The sequence below is a fragment of the Lactuca saligna genome, chromosome 8 (genome assembly GCF_052625555.1).
Source record: "Lactuca saligna cultivar CGN05327 chromosome 8, ASM5262555v1, whole genome shotgun sequence".
In the NCBI taxonomy this organism is placed as follows: Eukaryota; Viridiplantae; Streptophyta; class Magnoliopsida; order Asterales; family Asteraceae; genus Lactuca; species Lactuca saligna.
Genome location: NC_136424.1, coordinates 177,473,105 through 177,488,512, shown reverse-complemented (window position 1 = coordinate 177,488,512; position 15,408 = coordinate 177,473,105). Strand labels below are relative to the sequence as shown.

The 15,408-nt window shown below is 34.2% G+C and overlaps 1 protein-coding gene across 4 annotated transcripts; it reads right to left on the bottom strand.

The window, feature by feature from the left end:
* Positions 1–5,199: 5,199 nt before the first annotated feature.
* LOC145013025 (protein EMBRYO SAC DEVELOPMENT ARREST 30-like) lies at positions 5,200–11,127 on the bottom strand. 4 transcript variants are annotated; one of them, XM_078971829.1, is made up of 12 exons: positions 10,979–11,127; positions 10,573–10,734; positions 9,534–9,784; positions 9,347–9,431; positions 9,122–9,192; positions 8,941–9,029; positions 8,108–8,351; positions 7,878–7,990; positions 7,708–7,798; positions 7,505–7,633; positions 6,898–7,439; positions 5,200–5,873 (listed from the first exon to the last, which is right to left on the bottom strand). In XM_078971829.1, exons 3-12 carry the CDS (start codon positions 9,699–9,701, stop codon positions 5,483–5,485), a joined length of 1,923 nt encoding a protein of 640 aa, XP_078827955.1. In that variant the 5' UTR covers positions 9,702–9,784; positions 10,573–10,734; positions 10,979–11,127; the 3' UTR covers positions 5,200–5,482. The 4 variants fall into 4 exon arrangements, with proteins under 4 accessions (XP_078827955.1, XP_078827957.1, XP_078827956.1 ...); XM_078971831.1 differs by having other exon boundaries at positions 10,573–10,669; XM_078971830.1 differs by lacking the exon at positions 10,979–11,127 and having other exon boundaries at positions 10,573–10,943.
* Between the last annotated feature and the right edge of the window lie 4,281 nt (positions 11,128–15,408).

Here is a 15,408-nt window from a genome sequence, read left to right as displayed (position 1 = left end):
ACTTGGTACGGTACCGGTAGCAATTTTTTTATACCAACTATAGTTGGTACGGTACACGTTTTATGAAAAAAAAATATTGATACCATACCAATTCCATCCTAGTTACAATAACTAACAGATCTATATGAAACAGTAAAAAGAGATAAAATAAAAATAACATCTAACATCCCTATACGTTGGTGATTTTAGTGTCAGCAAACATTTTGGATAAATGAAACTAACATATGAACTAAGGGGCTTATTATTTGTACTCTATATTATATGTTCGGTAAATATAGAGTGCATGCGAATATAAGATCGAATTATAAACCGATACAACATAATGGCAGGGGTCAAGGGGTTCGCACTCCCTTGCAGGGTCCTAGGGGCAGCGCCCATAGTGAGCTCAGCAAGCTCCAAGGGGTAGAGCCCCAAAAGGTCTTCGAAAATTTGAATTAGTTTCATTCTGTAAAAACCGAATTCTAATTTTTGATTAAGCCATTAAATTTGTGATTATGCTAACTACTTTAGAAGATAGAAACTCTAATTGGTCGTGCATATATACAGCTCCTCTTTTGAGTCATAGAGAACCATTCTCAACTCTTTTTCTTCTACAACAAACACAGAATCCGTCTGACAATTTGGCATGTGTTTTAATGCCTAGATACAGAAGTAACCTTTTAGATTATCCTAGGTTGTATTTCCTATAACCCAGGGTGGAAATATCAGTTTGAAAAGTGACTGTAACAACGTGAATTTTCAAAACAAATTTTCATTTTTGCAAACATCAAAAACCAACATTTAATATTCTGAAATCATATGTGTGACAAATGTCATTGTAACAAAATACATCCCATGATGATAAAACAGTTCCTTCGTCAGTGTGTACAATCATGCTGACACCTTCCCACGGTCCTCGCTAGTACCTGAAACACATAACACAACAACTGTAAGCATAAATGCTTAGTGAGTTCCCCAAAATACTACTTACGCACATACGCCTTTCCAGGCCCTGACCTTCCGGTCCATGTGTCTCAGGGGACTTCCATCCCGAATCGGTAAACCTTCCGGTCCTACCTGCGTCAACCTTATGGTCCACATCACAACACCTTCCGGCCCATAACATATACGCCTTCCGGCCCATAACATAATGCCTTCTGACCCATATCAAGCATATCATACATAGCACATATAAACGATTAACTTATCATATACAATGCATATAACTCATAACATATCCGACCTTCCGGTCACACAATAAAAACCCTTTCGGGTACAGTATAGTGAGAAAACTCACCTCGTGGAAAGTCTAGAATCTCGCGCACTCGCTATCTCCAAATCCCAACGAAGACTCAACCTCGCCTAATCATAACGAATATTATTTTAATTAATATAGACTTCCACAACTAGACTTTACCCCTTATCATCATTCCTTAGAGGGTAAAAGACCATTTTACCCTTCCTTGACTCAAAGTCCACATGTTGACCAAAACCCTAAAAGTCAACAAAAGTCAACATTCCAGTACGCGGGGCGTACAGCTTGATGTACGCAGGGCATACATCGCCAACCCAGAAATCGGGGTCTCCACCCAGTACGCTGCGCGTACTGGGAGTTACGCCCAGCGTAACCTTCAGTTCTAAACACTCTTTATTTTTGGTCTTAATCGGTTAAGCCATTACTTCAACTTCTAGATCCGGCTTTATTTAAGCATCTTTACCCATAAAGTCGAAACCTTTAAGCCTTGGCATGGCTGTAAAGGCTCCTACACTCCTTAACATCTTTCTATTCCAACTCAAGGATCTAGATCTCATGCATGGTTAAACTTTCACGTCCAAGATTACATTTTTTGTGAGTCTACAACTCAACTAGACCAGAAATATGATGGATCTAAGCTAATGGAGACCATTTGCTCATAAAGTCTCCACCTTTGGGACCAAAACCCTAGAAAATGGTCCATAAAGCATACCACAAGAACTACAAGTCAAGATTCGAACTTTTTACCTTAGAATGAAGCTCCAACCTTTGCTAAGCCCGGATCTACACTTGAACACCAACTTCTAGCCTTCCCAAAGGATTCTTCTCCTCCTTTGCTACCTTGAAATGATACCACCAAGCTTAGAACACACACAAAAGGGCTAGGAACGAAGGAACACTTTCTTAGGGTTTCTTTCTGAGGGATGGTGGCTGGGGAATCAATCCATCACATTCCTTTTATAGCCAACCACCACAATTAGGGTTTTTGTGTCTGGACCGGTTACACCCAGCGTACCCGAGGGTGAACGTGTTTAAATGAAGCGCGCGAGTACGCGCAACGTACTCCTTGTACGCCCAGCGTACTCGCCCAACATGCAAAACCCTAAATGGCAACAATTTAAAGATGAAGGGCTAAATAGAAGAGTACCTGGATTTCGGGCTGTTACAGTGACCTTACACGATCCATAAGGAATTTGGTTCTCCCTCATCATCCTATTATTATATTTCCCCAACACAATATGTAGGAGACTAGAGAAGACTCCTAATACAACTCTAAAAACTAGGAATAAAAAATCTCAAACAAAAAAATGCAGCCTTAGGGAACAAGGAATTTGACAGCACATATAACAACGCCTTTTAGCGATGGTTACCGGAAAGTGTTGCCAACAGAAAATCTTGTGCATGCATTGTTTGTTTTTAGAGCATATTCAACAAACTCCACCTTGGGACGAAACCAATCTTCAACAACGTAACATTCAATCATCAATAAAAACGAAAAGCATAGTGTTCAAAAGTCCGTAAGGACTTGATTTGAAATACCAACAAAATTTGAGCAAAGTTCAAATTTGGTGTTCGGATCTGGTTTTGTCAAAACCGAATTGTTGAATGTTACCCTTTTGGGTTTGTAAGGTTGAACCAACAGAGGATTTGTAGAAAACACAGGTTTAGAAAAACCTATAATGGTAGTGCCTCGAACATAGTAAAGACCATTAGTCTTCCTTAACTCGACTTTAATCACAACTCGAGAACCTTTTGTGATCTTCAAAACACTCCATCTAACTGAAAATATGTAACCCTTGTCGTCGAAGACACTTAAGGAGATGAGATTTCTCTTCGTTGTAAGAATATACCGATCATCGGTTAAAGTTTGAATCATGCCATTAAACATGTTGAAATGGATAATGTTTTGACACCTTCAATTTTATATTGGAAAACATCAAATCCTTGAATTGACCCGGGATTGTAAATTGGTTGTGGAAGTTGATGTTCTTTTTAACCTTATGGCCACTAGGGAGACCAAACATGGGGTCCCACTAGCCAGACCAAGCATGGGGCTTGGGTCAGCGCCGACCAGGAAGGGAATTTTGGAGGTTGAGTTTCTGTACAAGATTCGACATGTATATGCATCATTTCCCATAGCGGTGAGAGTTTTTTGGGTTTGGCCTTATTGTAAAACTTTGGTTAACTTACTTGTATAAATAGACCCCTTATGAAATCATGTAACCCTAAGCTAAGTAAAAGTGTAATCTCTCTCTCTCTCTCTCTCTCTCTCTCTCTCTCTCTCTCTCTCTCTCTCTCTCTCTCTCTCTCTCTCTCTCTCTCTCTCTCTCTCTCTCTCTCTCCACGAACATAGTTTCGATCAAGTGAACCATGTTAAATATTGTATTATTTCTTTTATTGTTTTAGTATATACTTTGTGTGTGCAAGAAATCATTTATCATTTGTTGAAGTTCTTAAGTGATAACACTAATAGTGTATGTTCGCATAAGAAAGCAACGACAATGTATCATCCCCATATCATACTCATAACAACTGGTATTCAAATACTTGTTGCTTCAATTGGAGGAAGATGTTGGGTTTGATCATCCAATGGCAAACAAAAAAATAGACGATTAGCACGACAAAAGTCATCACAACTGTTTATAAAAATCATCACTAAGGTAGCGACAGCATGTCATCGCTAATGTGCCGTGACTATTACTTTGTGTGTCTGATACTCATAAAAATTTCACTATTACAGTCGTCGCTATTACGTGTGTCACTAAAAGGAGCTGTTGTCGCAAATGGAAGCGCCGCTATTACCATTCCGATACACGGACCAGAGTTTTTCCAGCCAAGGTTTTTGGAGTTACCCGTCATCACAAATGACCTTATCGTTGCAAATGTCTGTCACCGCTAATGTTGTTTTAGTTTATTTATTTTTAAATATAAAAATTATATTTTATATAATTTATAAAGTCTTCCTCCAATTGAAGTTTTGTTTCTTAAAACTCCAAGCTACTGCTCTACTACCAAGCATGAATACGTTTACTCAATACAACGAGCTCAATCATTTTTTGAGAACCAAATCAACTTAACACTTCGAGTTTACGTATACCATAGTCCAAATTTGGTTGTACTAGTTACATACTTTAGGATTTTTTTTTTCTCCACCAAAGTAAATATTGGATAGATGGTGCATGACTTTGGAGACATCTCGAATTGGGAATGCAATGTACGCTCTTGTATGAGTTAATTTCTTGTTGTAGGCTCATCGTTTCTTCGTTGTGCTCTAGAAATGACTTTTCTGCTAACATTCATCTGTGTTGGAGCATCGACACAATTCATCATTCCTATTATTCCTATTATCTTAGACAAATCCTTTGTGTACTTCGTTTAACTAATAAATATTCCATATTCAGCTTCTCTCCCTTCTAGTCCAAAGAAATAATGCAACATACCCATGTTAGGGATAAGAATCGATAAACAAACACACAAGCCAATTTAAGATGAGAAAAAAGAGTTGCTCAAGAAACTCGAAGGGGAGTAATATTTTTTATTTCAAAATGTCAAGAAAAGGCGTACAAAATCCTTTATATAGATGGAGTTAAATCTTGTAGGTATTGTAGGATTTCTGAAATATTAAAATTGACAGAGTCCTTCTAATTAAGGTCCTAAATAAATATAAAAAAAAAAAATACTAAAAATGGAGGATTTTGTCAATGACCAGCTATCGCTAGTTCCATTAGGCATCCACTTGTCATCCGGTCATCCTATCTACCAATTACTATTACTCTTCTTAAAAAAGAAGTAAATCACGGCTAGTTTTCCTTGATAAAACTATTTTAAGTTATAACTTTCGAATAACTTGAAAAAAAAAAAAAAAAAAAAAAAAAAAAAAAAAAAAAAAAAAAAAACCCCAACTCGTTTGTAGCCCTCATGGGCTACATACCAAACCAATACCTAACAAGTTTATAAAGGGGCTATATAAATGAAGAAAGATTATACCAAACATAGGTGCATCCAAAGACAATTGTTCCTACTTCTTATGAGCTCAAAGCCTTCAATCAATATACAAATCATCTATAAAAATGAATAAACCAATGAACCTAAACTTATACCATGTTTGTATTTCCATGTGTTGTTCGTAATATTTGACAACACATGGTGGGACCCATCTTTAACTGCATTCGACTTTTATTAGCCTCTATCAAAAAGAATATCATGTAAGTAAAAAAAAATAATAATAATAATAACCCGTATATCTTTTTAGTCGTTTGGATCTATTTCAGAATCTTGTTCAAATGTCGAATCTTTTGATTGGTTTTCATCTTCTGAACCCGATTGCCATTCATCGGTTTCATCATCAGGTTGTTGTTCATTTTCATCTGTTATTTTAGTCTCTTGTGTTTTGGATTCTGTGAAACTGTCTTTGAGCCATTTAGGACACTTGGTGTTCCCAAATTGTTTAAAGATTGTACAAGTGCACTCTGGGATTGGGTGGGAAAGGAAGGAGCTTGGTTTTGATTGATGGAATTGACGGTTTAGTCCCTCATCTCCAAGGCTGTTGTTTAGATGTTTACGCACTGCAAGTGTCCAATTTCGTCTTGGGAAATATAGGTTGTCTCTAGTGCTGTTGAACAGATTCGCAAGAAATTTCCTGCAGAGAAAATATCATTATATGCAACAAATAGCAACATACTTTCACTTCCATTTTTTTATAATTGTACTCCAAAAATTCTACCACATTAAAGTATTATATTGTATCCTATTTGTAAAAACTTAGGACTTATGTGAAAAACCTAACCATGACTTTCTCAATTAAGTAGTTCTTTCAATTTCAAGTCAAAAGTTAACACTCATATAAATAGCTAGGGCATGGTTCTTTTTTTAACATTAAAATAATGTTTTTTTTTAGCTTAAGGTTGTGTTTTGGCACGCCACAGCTAGCTGATAAACTAACCTATTATTCGAGTTTTTTTAAATTGTCATGTTTGGCAAACCAAAAAGTAGCTTATAAGCTAGCTTATTTTTCGATCTTTTTTAAATTCTCATGTTTGACAAACCAAAAAGTAGCTCATATGCTAGCTTATTTTTTGATCTTTTTCAAATTGTCAAATGTTTGACAAACCAAAAAGTAGCTTATAAACTAGCTTTTTTAAAAGCTACTTTAACTAACTTTTGAGGAGTTTTTTCAAAATTTTCAAATATATTTCTTAATTAATTATTGAAAACATATTCTTTAAATATCATTTTATATCTTTCAGCAAGCTTATTAGCTAGTTTAAGCTTATATCTTTCAGCAAGCTTATTAGCTATTTTTAATCAGCTAGCTTTTCAATTATCAACTAGCTTTTCATATAACAACTAGTTTTCAGCTGTTACGCCAAACATTCTATAACTGTTGTATATACAAAGATTATCGGAATGTTTGATAGTTGTTGATTGAATCGATATCTGATTGACTCAAGGTCCGCCTTCTTACCAGACCCAGTAAGAAGCATATCAGGACTAAGTCCGACCCAACCACTTGTGGAATCAAACGGTCTAAATCTAAATCTAACCAAGTCGGTCCTAATTTTTTATCCTACCTAATAAAAACATATCAAACAACCCCTATTTCTCTTTTGGATCGAGGTAAATAACCATTTTACCCTTTAGTTTTTGTATATTTATATATTTACCTATCAGGTCGATAAGTTGGGGAAGACGCCATTTCATAAAGGCGATGTCCCATAACCAAGCTCGAAAAATCCGGCCACCCAGTCCCATCATTATTAAACCCGGGAAAAAAACCATCTGCCTCAACCGACACAACATAATCAATCGCATCCCACAACAACCTCCGAGCTTTCTCCCTCAAATCAATCGCCGAAAGATCCGGCTCCGAATCCTTCTCTGCAATCCAACCATACCACCCTTCTTTTTCATGCTGGTAAATCGGCCGCCCTGGTGGCGGTGGCAGAGGGCGGGGACGAGGGCCGGCCTGGTCCCACTCGGTGGTGGTTTTGGTGGGAGTGTAATTGAAGGGGGATAAAGGAAGTGGTGTTTCGGTGCCTAGTAATTTGTTTAGTTCGTATTTATTGCATAGATTTGATCGGTCTACTAAGTTTGTGTACATAGCACGTAGTGGGATCATTACACGTTGACCACCGAATCTTTCCGAACCTGCTAAGTAGATCCGTGTCATTGGTGGGTACCCCATAGCCCGTAGAAGAAGTCCCACCTGAATAAAAAGACATTAATACCCTCGTTTATCCATTTACTTTGAATAAGAAGAATCCATGTCACCTCTTCCGGCATTAGTGGACACAACCCCTTTGCTTTCTGAATATATGAATCAACACTTGTTTCTCCATGAACAAGTTTTTGTTTAATCATTTGTGCCCTTCGGTACTGAATGAGTTCTGTATGAACATCCTATAAAAAGATAGGTGAAACTCATACATACATACATACATACATATTGTGTATATCTAATGTAATTCACTAACCTGGAAAAGCTCAGAACAACCTTGATAAGCTAAAGAATCTCTTACAAGACCAGGATGATATGCAAGATAAGGTTGCCCTGAAGCTCGTAACCTGTGTAAATTGTAATTAAGAAATTGAAAAGTTTAGGGGGGAAAAGGGAAATAAGTAAAAATATTAAGACGACTTTAACCTTTTCACCATCTGATGTGCCAATGACAAAATTTCTGGACGAAAATTAAGCGCGTGAAATGCTACTCTGCATCTAAGCCTCTGATATTCAGCCAATTTAGGTGGGAGGATAGCCTGATAAAAACACGGATACTACAACTTTAATGATTGTTTAATATTAAATAAAACCTCAAACACATTGAAATATTATATTATAGTAAGGAATTAAAGGGTTCTTGCTATTATTAGTACCTGTAGACAGCTACCATCTATGATCACTAATCCAATAACTTTCCCCTTTTTTAACTTTGGCAACACTTGTTTGACATAATACTCGGGTGAAGCTGAGCTTTTGGGCTTAAAAATCGGACATTCTTTACGTTTTCTTGCCTCCTTCAGCTTTGGTGGAAGGTCTTTTACAATGATTACATCATTTTTAAGAGAATTTATCAAGTGTTCTTCATTGTAAAGATATGAGAAGCTTTTAAATTCCGAGCTGCATGGAATAATAATAACATACAGAAAAAGGGTTACAAGATAAAATACAAAGATTGCTGCTTGATATTACTTTCGGTAAGTTACGCTTTCAGTCCCTGTTTTAGTTTCTTTTTACAGATATGGTCCGGTTTTTTCATTTTTTTAGTATTTTGTCACTCTTTTTGCCATGTGGGTTGCATATGAGGGTATTTTAGTCTTTTCCTATTCTCTCTCTTTGACACATATTGTCGCCACTTGTCCTAATTGTGATATTGAAAGGCATTTAATTTTCATCCATCCCCCTTCATCACTGAAAAACAAAACCCTTCCAAAGACATCGTGGATGCAATATGTTTCAAAGAGAGAATAGTGAAAAGACTTAAATACCCTCATGTGCAACACACATGCCAGGACTTGATGACACCTTTTAGAAGGTGTCCACTTCAAGAAAGACATATGACAATAATAGTATAAAACTTACCAGGGATGAAAAAGGTTATAAATGGAAAAAAAAATGGACCATATCTGTTAAAAACAACCAACCAAAAGGACAAAAATTGTAATTTACGATTTACCCTTTTGTTTTGTTAGAGGACTTGTGAACATACCCAATGCCTTTGGAATTAACACTTTCTTGAAGCTCTGGGATGACAAGAGTAGCATTGAGAAGCCTGGATATGGTAACAAGATCACAAATCTAGCAAATTGGAAAACCCGTATGAATCTTCAGTAATAGACAACATTTAATTACTGAAGAAAAGTTAACATGAAAATGAACACATTACATACAGATGATCTGATCTTCTCAAACCCACCAAAGATTTTCGCATGTATGAACCCATTGTTCTTGTGTACAGGAACTGAAACAAATTTTCAGAAATAAGTAGAGTCAGAATTTGGATTAAGTGCAAGAAATAGCATCATACTTTCATTTCTTCCTATTACATCAATGTACTTCAAAATAAATATCTATCAAAGTATAGTAAACTCATTCAAATACAAAGCAAGTTTTACCAGGATATTTCTTCCTAGGGTTTGCATATGGCTGCAAAGCCTCTAAAGGCTTGACCTTCTTCCACAACTTTCTAGATGCACCACCCTACAGCAACCAGATAGAACAAAAAGACATGAATGCCCTTCTCATCCTCAGTGAATTACCCTACAGAACTTCAGGTCAAGACTCAAGTACAAGTATTATTACCTGTTTTCCCATGACATTTACATTTAGATCCTCAAGAAACCTTGTCATCACGTGGTATTGTACTAGCTCTGCACTTGTATTTGCAAGAAACATATGTACAAGCAATGACAGAAATGATAGAACCAGACCTCCAAGTGCTACCCATTTTATCTTGGATTTGAACATCATTAGAACTTATCATGCAGTTTAGCAATGCTTGTGTTGTTACTTACAGTTGCACTAGAAATGGATCCAGTTCTTCCAAATCATGACTGAAAAAGGATAAACAAGCATAATGTGTAAAAGTTTGACACTGTAGAAATGCTTGGGATCTGTTTTTCAGACTAGGGTTAATGACTTGTTTATGGAATGAACATGTTTTTACCAAATCAAGCAAATGAAGTGAATTTCTTGCCAATTTATGCAGACAGGTTGCAATTTGTTAGTGAATAACGATCAATTTATACATATATAAATTGGTTAAATATGGTAAAAAACGGGAATACAATTGCATAAATTGGTAAGAAATACATTTCGTTCATGAATTTGTAGTAACATGTAAATGCATTGCATAAATTAGTCATTGACCCTTTAAACTAATGTACATGTCTATGTATGTGATTATCTTTCTTCAAATGTGATTATCTTTCTTCAAACATATTACATGAACGTGTTAACAAAATATATTACAAGTTCATAATACAAACATGCTAACTTCATAACAAATTGCAAGAATTGCTTAAAAATCAATGCAACATAATACAATTTTCTCTGTGCAAAGATTTGTTAGAACATAATACAATAGTTCCTTGAATTCTATACATTAAACCCCCTTTCTAGAATAACTTTGTTAGGAGTAATGCAATGAACACATGTCTTATTAGAAGTTACAAAAACTCAAACTGGAAAATGCCAAACATGTTACAGATTGCGGAAAGTCATGAGCGAGATAAACTTACAAGTCACTCAAGTTTTATAGTAGAAGAATAAAACAGACAACATCACATTCTATATCAGCACAATATATAATCTACTTATTAAAGAAGATCGAGAAACTTACAGGGAGGCGTGCGGCTGAGGGAGGAGGAAGATGCAGGTGTGCGGCTAAGGGCGGAGGGCGGAGGGAGGAGGCAGGCGTGCGGCTGAGAGGCTGTCGACTGTCGCAGGAGCAAATAAGCGTGAGCGCGTCGCAGAAGGAGAAACGCGTTTTTACCTCTGAAGACTACAAAGTGATGTGTTGATCACTTGTTCGTTAAGTGATAATTTAAGCATTGATGAATTTGAAGAGTAACAACTGAATATATCTTTCGATGATCATACTTATTTCAAAAACATAAGTACTAATTCTATCATGTTTCCAATTGTTGTTTCGTGAATGTTTGAAATTAGAAGTATAGGATCAAGAAGGAGATCTCAAATCGAAATTATGGGAGCAACACATATGGAATGCGATTCTGCGGATATACCTGTGATATGGCGAGACGCATGGACTGTGCCTGAAAATTTCGGTGTTAAAGACGACGGAGGATTTATACAGTGCTTCAGGACTGTGCCTAACGTATGGAGAGACTGATAGTTTCGAAATATGGAGAAGACGTGTGTTTTGGGGTGTAGTTTGTTAAGAAAGATAAAACAGAGGGGGTTAACTTGACGAAATTGAAAAGGATGTAAAACAAACAAACCTTTTTTATATCACAAGGGACAAATTTTTCAAATGACAAATATAACTAAAAATGAAGAAACAATTTTGAATAGTGGAAATAAACCCATGAACCAAAGAGGCAAAAGATAAATTGTACAAATAAACTCATTAAAACTAAAATAGCATTAGTTTTTTTTTTAAAAAAAAAAAAGACAATAAAACACATTAAATGATCATCATTTTTTGAAACTTGGTGGAATTTCGAATTCTAAAAATTAAGATGAGGTGCTCCCAATATTTAAGGCCTTTAATCAAAATTTTCACATGCTTTCTTCAAATTTGTTCTGAACGAGCTAAAACCCGAACTCGAACCCAGAATCAGAATTTTGTCGAACCGAAAACGGAACCGGTATATGAGAATCGGTTCCGATTCGATTCACGATATGGCACCGGGTAAAGTGGATTTAGAACCGAAAACTCGGAAACATCAAAGTGGGTAGGTTGGAACTGGATAAAATGGGTTTAGAATCGGAAAACCCAAAAATAACGGAATTTTTTTGCAATTACTCACTACTTAGTGGGTTGAATTTTGAAAATATTTTTATTGATATCCCGACTTCGGGGGACTATCAGTCATTGAATATGAAATCAAATTTGACAAAATCAATATCAATCTGGTTTTAAACGATATATATATATATATATATATATATATATATATATATATATATATATATATATATATATATATATATATATATATATATATATATAGTCAAGATCAAATAAGAAGGAAATTTTTAGTAGGAAGGTAAGAAGTTTTTTTTCTACATATTTGTTTCGCGAACAAACAAAATAAATCATTAGATGATTCATTTGTAAGATGATTCATAAGAAAAAATTCTCAAAAAAACATCTCAATGATTCATTTATACAATGATTTTGTTGTTAATCACTAAAATTATCATAAAAATGAATTTTTTCTTAATTTACTTAAAAATGAATCATAAAGATGTTTTTTTTGGGAATTTTTCTTCTGAATCATCTTACAAATGAATCATCTAGTGATTCATTTTTTTTTTGTCGTCAAAAAAACATGTAGAAAAAAAACTTCTTACCTTTCTACCAAAAAAAAAAAATTCTTACCGGATCTATATCATATATATATATATATATATATATATATATATATATATATATATATATATATATATATATATATATATATATATATGTTTAAACGTTTTCACGTAATACAAAGTATAAAAATAAATAGTTGAAAAGTTGAAAGTTTTCAACTTTGATATCCTGGCTTCGAATGACTGTAAGTCATTGAATATTAAACCAAATATGACAAAATTATAGTCTAAAATCATGTAGAAAACTATAAGCTACAAGTTGGAAAAAACCATATGTCAACCCGACTTCAAACGAATTAGATATGCATATTTTAAAACTTCCATAGAATACAAAAAGCTGAAAAAGTAAAAATTTTCAGCTTTGGTATCTCGATTTTGGGGAACTGTAAATCAATGAATATAAAACTAAAAATGATAAATTTATAGTCTAAAATCATGTAAAACTCTAAACTACACGCTGGAAAAAACCGTATGTCAATCCAACTTAAAAAGAATGAAATATGCATGTTTTAAACTTTTCACAAAAACCAGTTTCGACCCCAAAAAGTAGTTCCAGTTCCTAACATCGGTTCCAGTTTTTATACCCGGTTTACCCATACCTGATGGACCCAAACCCGGATTACCTATAACCCAGATAAACAAATTATTTGTTACCTAACTTGTTTTTTTTTTCAAAAGAAAAATCTTCAAAAATAGGATTTCAAACACAAACAAGAAGTTTAAAACTAGATGAACATATTTGATATAATTCAACTAGGGTCAGACCTAGAGGGAGGGTAAGTTAGGCGACCACCCCCGACCTCGCTAAATCTCGGGGCCCCCACAAATTATTATTAATACATATATAGTTTAAGATTATATAACATACTATGCAACAAAATAATCGAATGCTTTTGTAGTTGAGATGGTTGAGGCCCCTACGCAACACCCTTTGGATGACCTGTGTTCGAATTTTGTTCTTTTCTTTTTAATATACTTTTGGATATTTTATATATGATACATTTTTAAGAGGTCCTTCTCCCAAGTCCTAAAGTTGACTTTTTTTTTTTAGTTTTCAAGAAAAGAATTAAATTGAATGAATCGCCTTCCTAATGATTTTTTTTGTTTTCAAGAAAAAATTTAATCAGATGAATCACCTTTCCAACATGACTTGTGATTTCCAAAGTGATTTCTTAGCTCCCAAAGCTACTTCACTTCTGCTTTTAGGGCTTTTTGTCGATTATGCATTGTGTTCTGGAGCGAGGTCATCTTATTCAAGCTTCATTGGTTCGTCTCACGGAGTTCAAGCTTCTCAACATTTTAAAGCGATTGTATATATACCTCAAATCGGTGTCTTCAGTCTTCCTTGGTTTGTTTTAGGAATTTCAAATGTATTAATTTTTTATTTTGGTTTAGCTTGATTTATAGTGTTCATTGATGTGAATCTTCTATTGATTTCACTTGTATGCATTTCTCTATCATGTCCTTTTGAATTTTTGGATTAAAGGGTATAAATTGATCGGGTTAGAGACCGACAATGTTCGAACCACCTATTAAAAGGAGTTCATCCTTTCTTGAAAAATGCTTTCATATAAATGGTCTGATAGTTGTTTGTGGTTTTAGTTGGGATTTATGTTGCAAATATGGAATGCATGTGATTTTTAGTTCATTAAATTTAGTTATTTGACCATAATTTTCTAATGTAATGCAGGTTATTTTTAGTTTCAATAATTATAATGCGGGGCTTTTCTTATTAGATATTGAAGAATCCCATATGTGCAATAACATTGTAATGTGGCTTAATAATGATAAATCACACAATTTGGGAGTACACATTCTCATTGTATGTATGTATTTGTATTTGCTTGCTCCATGTTAACCTTTTAATTTATGAATTTTAAAGGGCCTCATTTTCGATTTTTCCATTGGCCCCAAATTGGCTTGGACCGGCTCCAAATTCAACCAAATTCAAACTCATACTTTTTGAGTTTTATTTTGTGGATTTGTGTTTAACATCCTATTAGGGTTATTAGTATTTAAAACATGCTTATAAGGAATAAATCGTACTTAGGCTAAGCGGAGTGGCACTCGTCAAAGCCACTCGCTTAGCTCGCCATTGATGTAGAACACCACCCCCTAGCTCTTGTTAGGGGGCTCGCCAAAGTATAGCCGCCATCCTCATAGCGTGAAGAAAGAGAAAGAAGTGAATGCTTTGATTGAGTGAAATAGTTTGTTTGTGATTGCGATTTTTTTGTGATATAATCAATTTTAAAGAAAAAAAAGATATGAAAATCAAAAGAAATCCATCAAGAAAAACTTCATCTTTTGAAGCCGGCCATTTCTTTATGATATAATCAATTTTCAACTTATGATTTCACTTCTATAACAATAAAAAAAATTAAAAAAAAAATAAAAAAAAAAAAACTAAAAACCCTAGAAATTTTACTGGCCTAACGCCCGCTCATCAACAAAGCACCACAGTATATTAGTTCTCAATCTACTCCTCACGATTGATTTCGCCTTATCTATTTTCTTATTTTGTTGTCTGCGGCTGAGAGATTAATGGAGAAGAAAAGAGGGTTTTTTGCTTTAGATTTACTCTTAGGATCGAGAATAAGAGAGAATATATATATATATATATATATATATATATATATATATATATATATATATATATATATATATATATATATATATATATATATGTGTGTGTGTGTGTGTGTTTTAAATTAATTTCATCTTTTTCTAGATGTGATACTGTTTGCAATATATTGTTTTAACTCGGATCTTTTGTCAAAATAATTATTCTATAAACATTATTTGTGATTTGTTATCTTATTTTGTAATTATTGCTTTTTTGCAACAAAATCTTATTTGATTGATCCAAATAAAATAAAAAATTGTGTGTATTAAAAAATACAATTTAATTAAATTTTAAAAAAAAATGTTAGGAGTGTTATTACTTCCTTCCAAATGTTAAAAATTAGATGCTAAGAAATAAAAATGATAGGGCATTCAAAAAGATGATGTGACAAAGTGCTAGAAGTGTTACCATTCCTTCTAGCTTTATATAGATCATTTTGTCTAACATTTAACTTCTAGAATCCATTTGAACATTTTGATTGTAGTTATTATC

Coding starts and splice junctions, on each gene's coding strand:
- LOC145013025 (XM_078971829.1), bottom strand. CDS start 9,701: ATGATGTTCAAATCCAAGATAAAATGGGTAGCACTTGGAGGTCTGGTT. Junction 7,799..7,877: donor GCACATCAGATGGTGAAAAG/GTTAAAGTCGTC, acceptor CAATTTACACAG/GTTACGAGCTTCAGGGCAAC. Junction 7,440..7,504: donor GTCCACTAATGCCGGAAGAG/GTGACATGGATT, acceptor CTTTTTATTCAG/GTGGGACTTCTTCTACGGGC.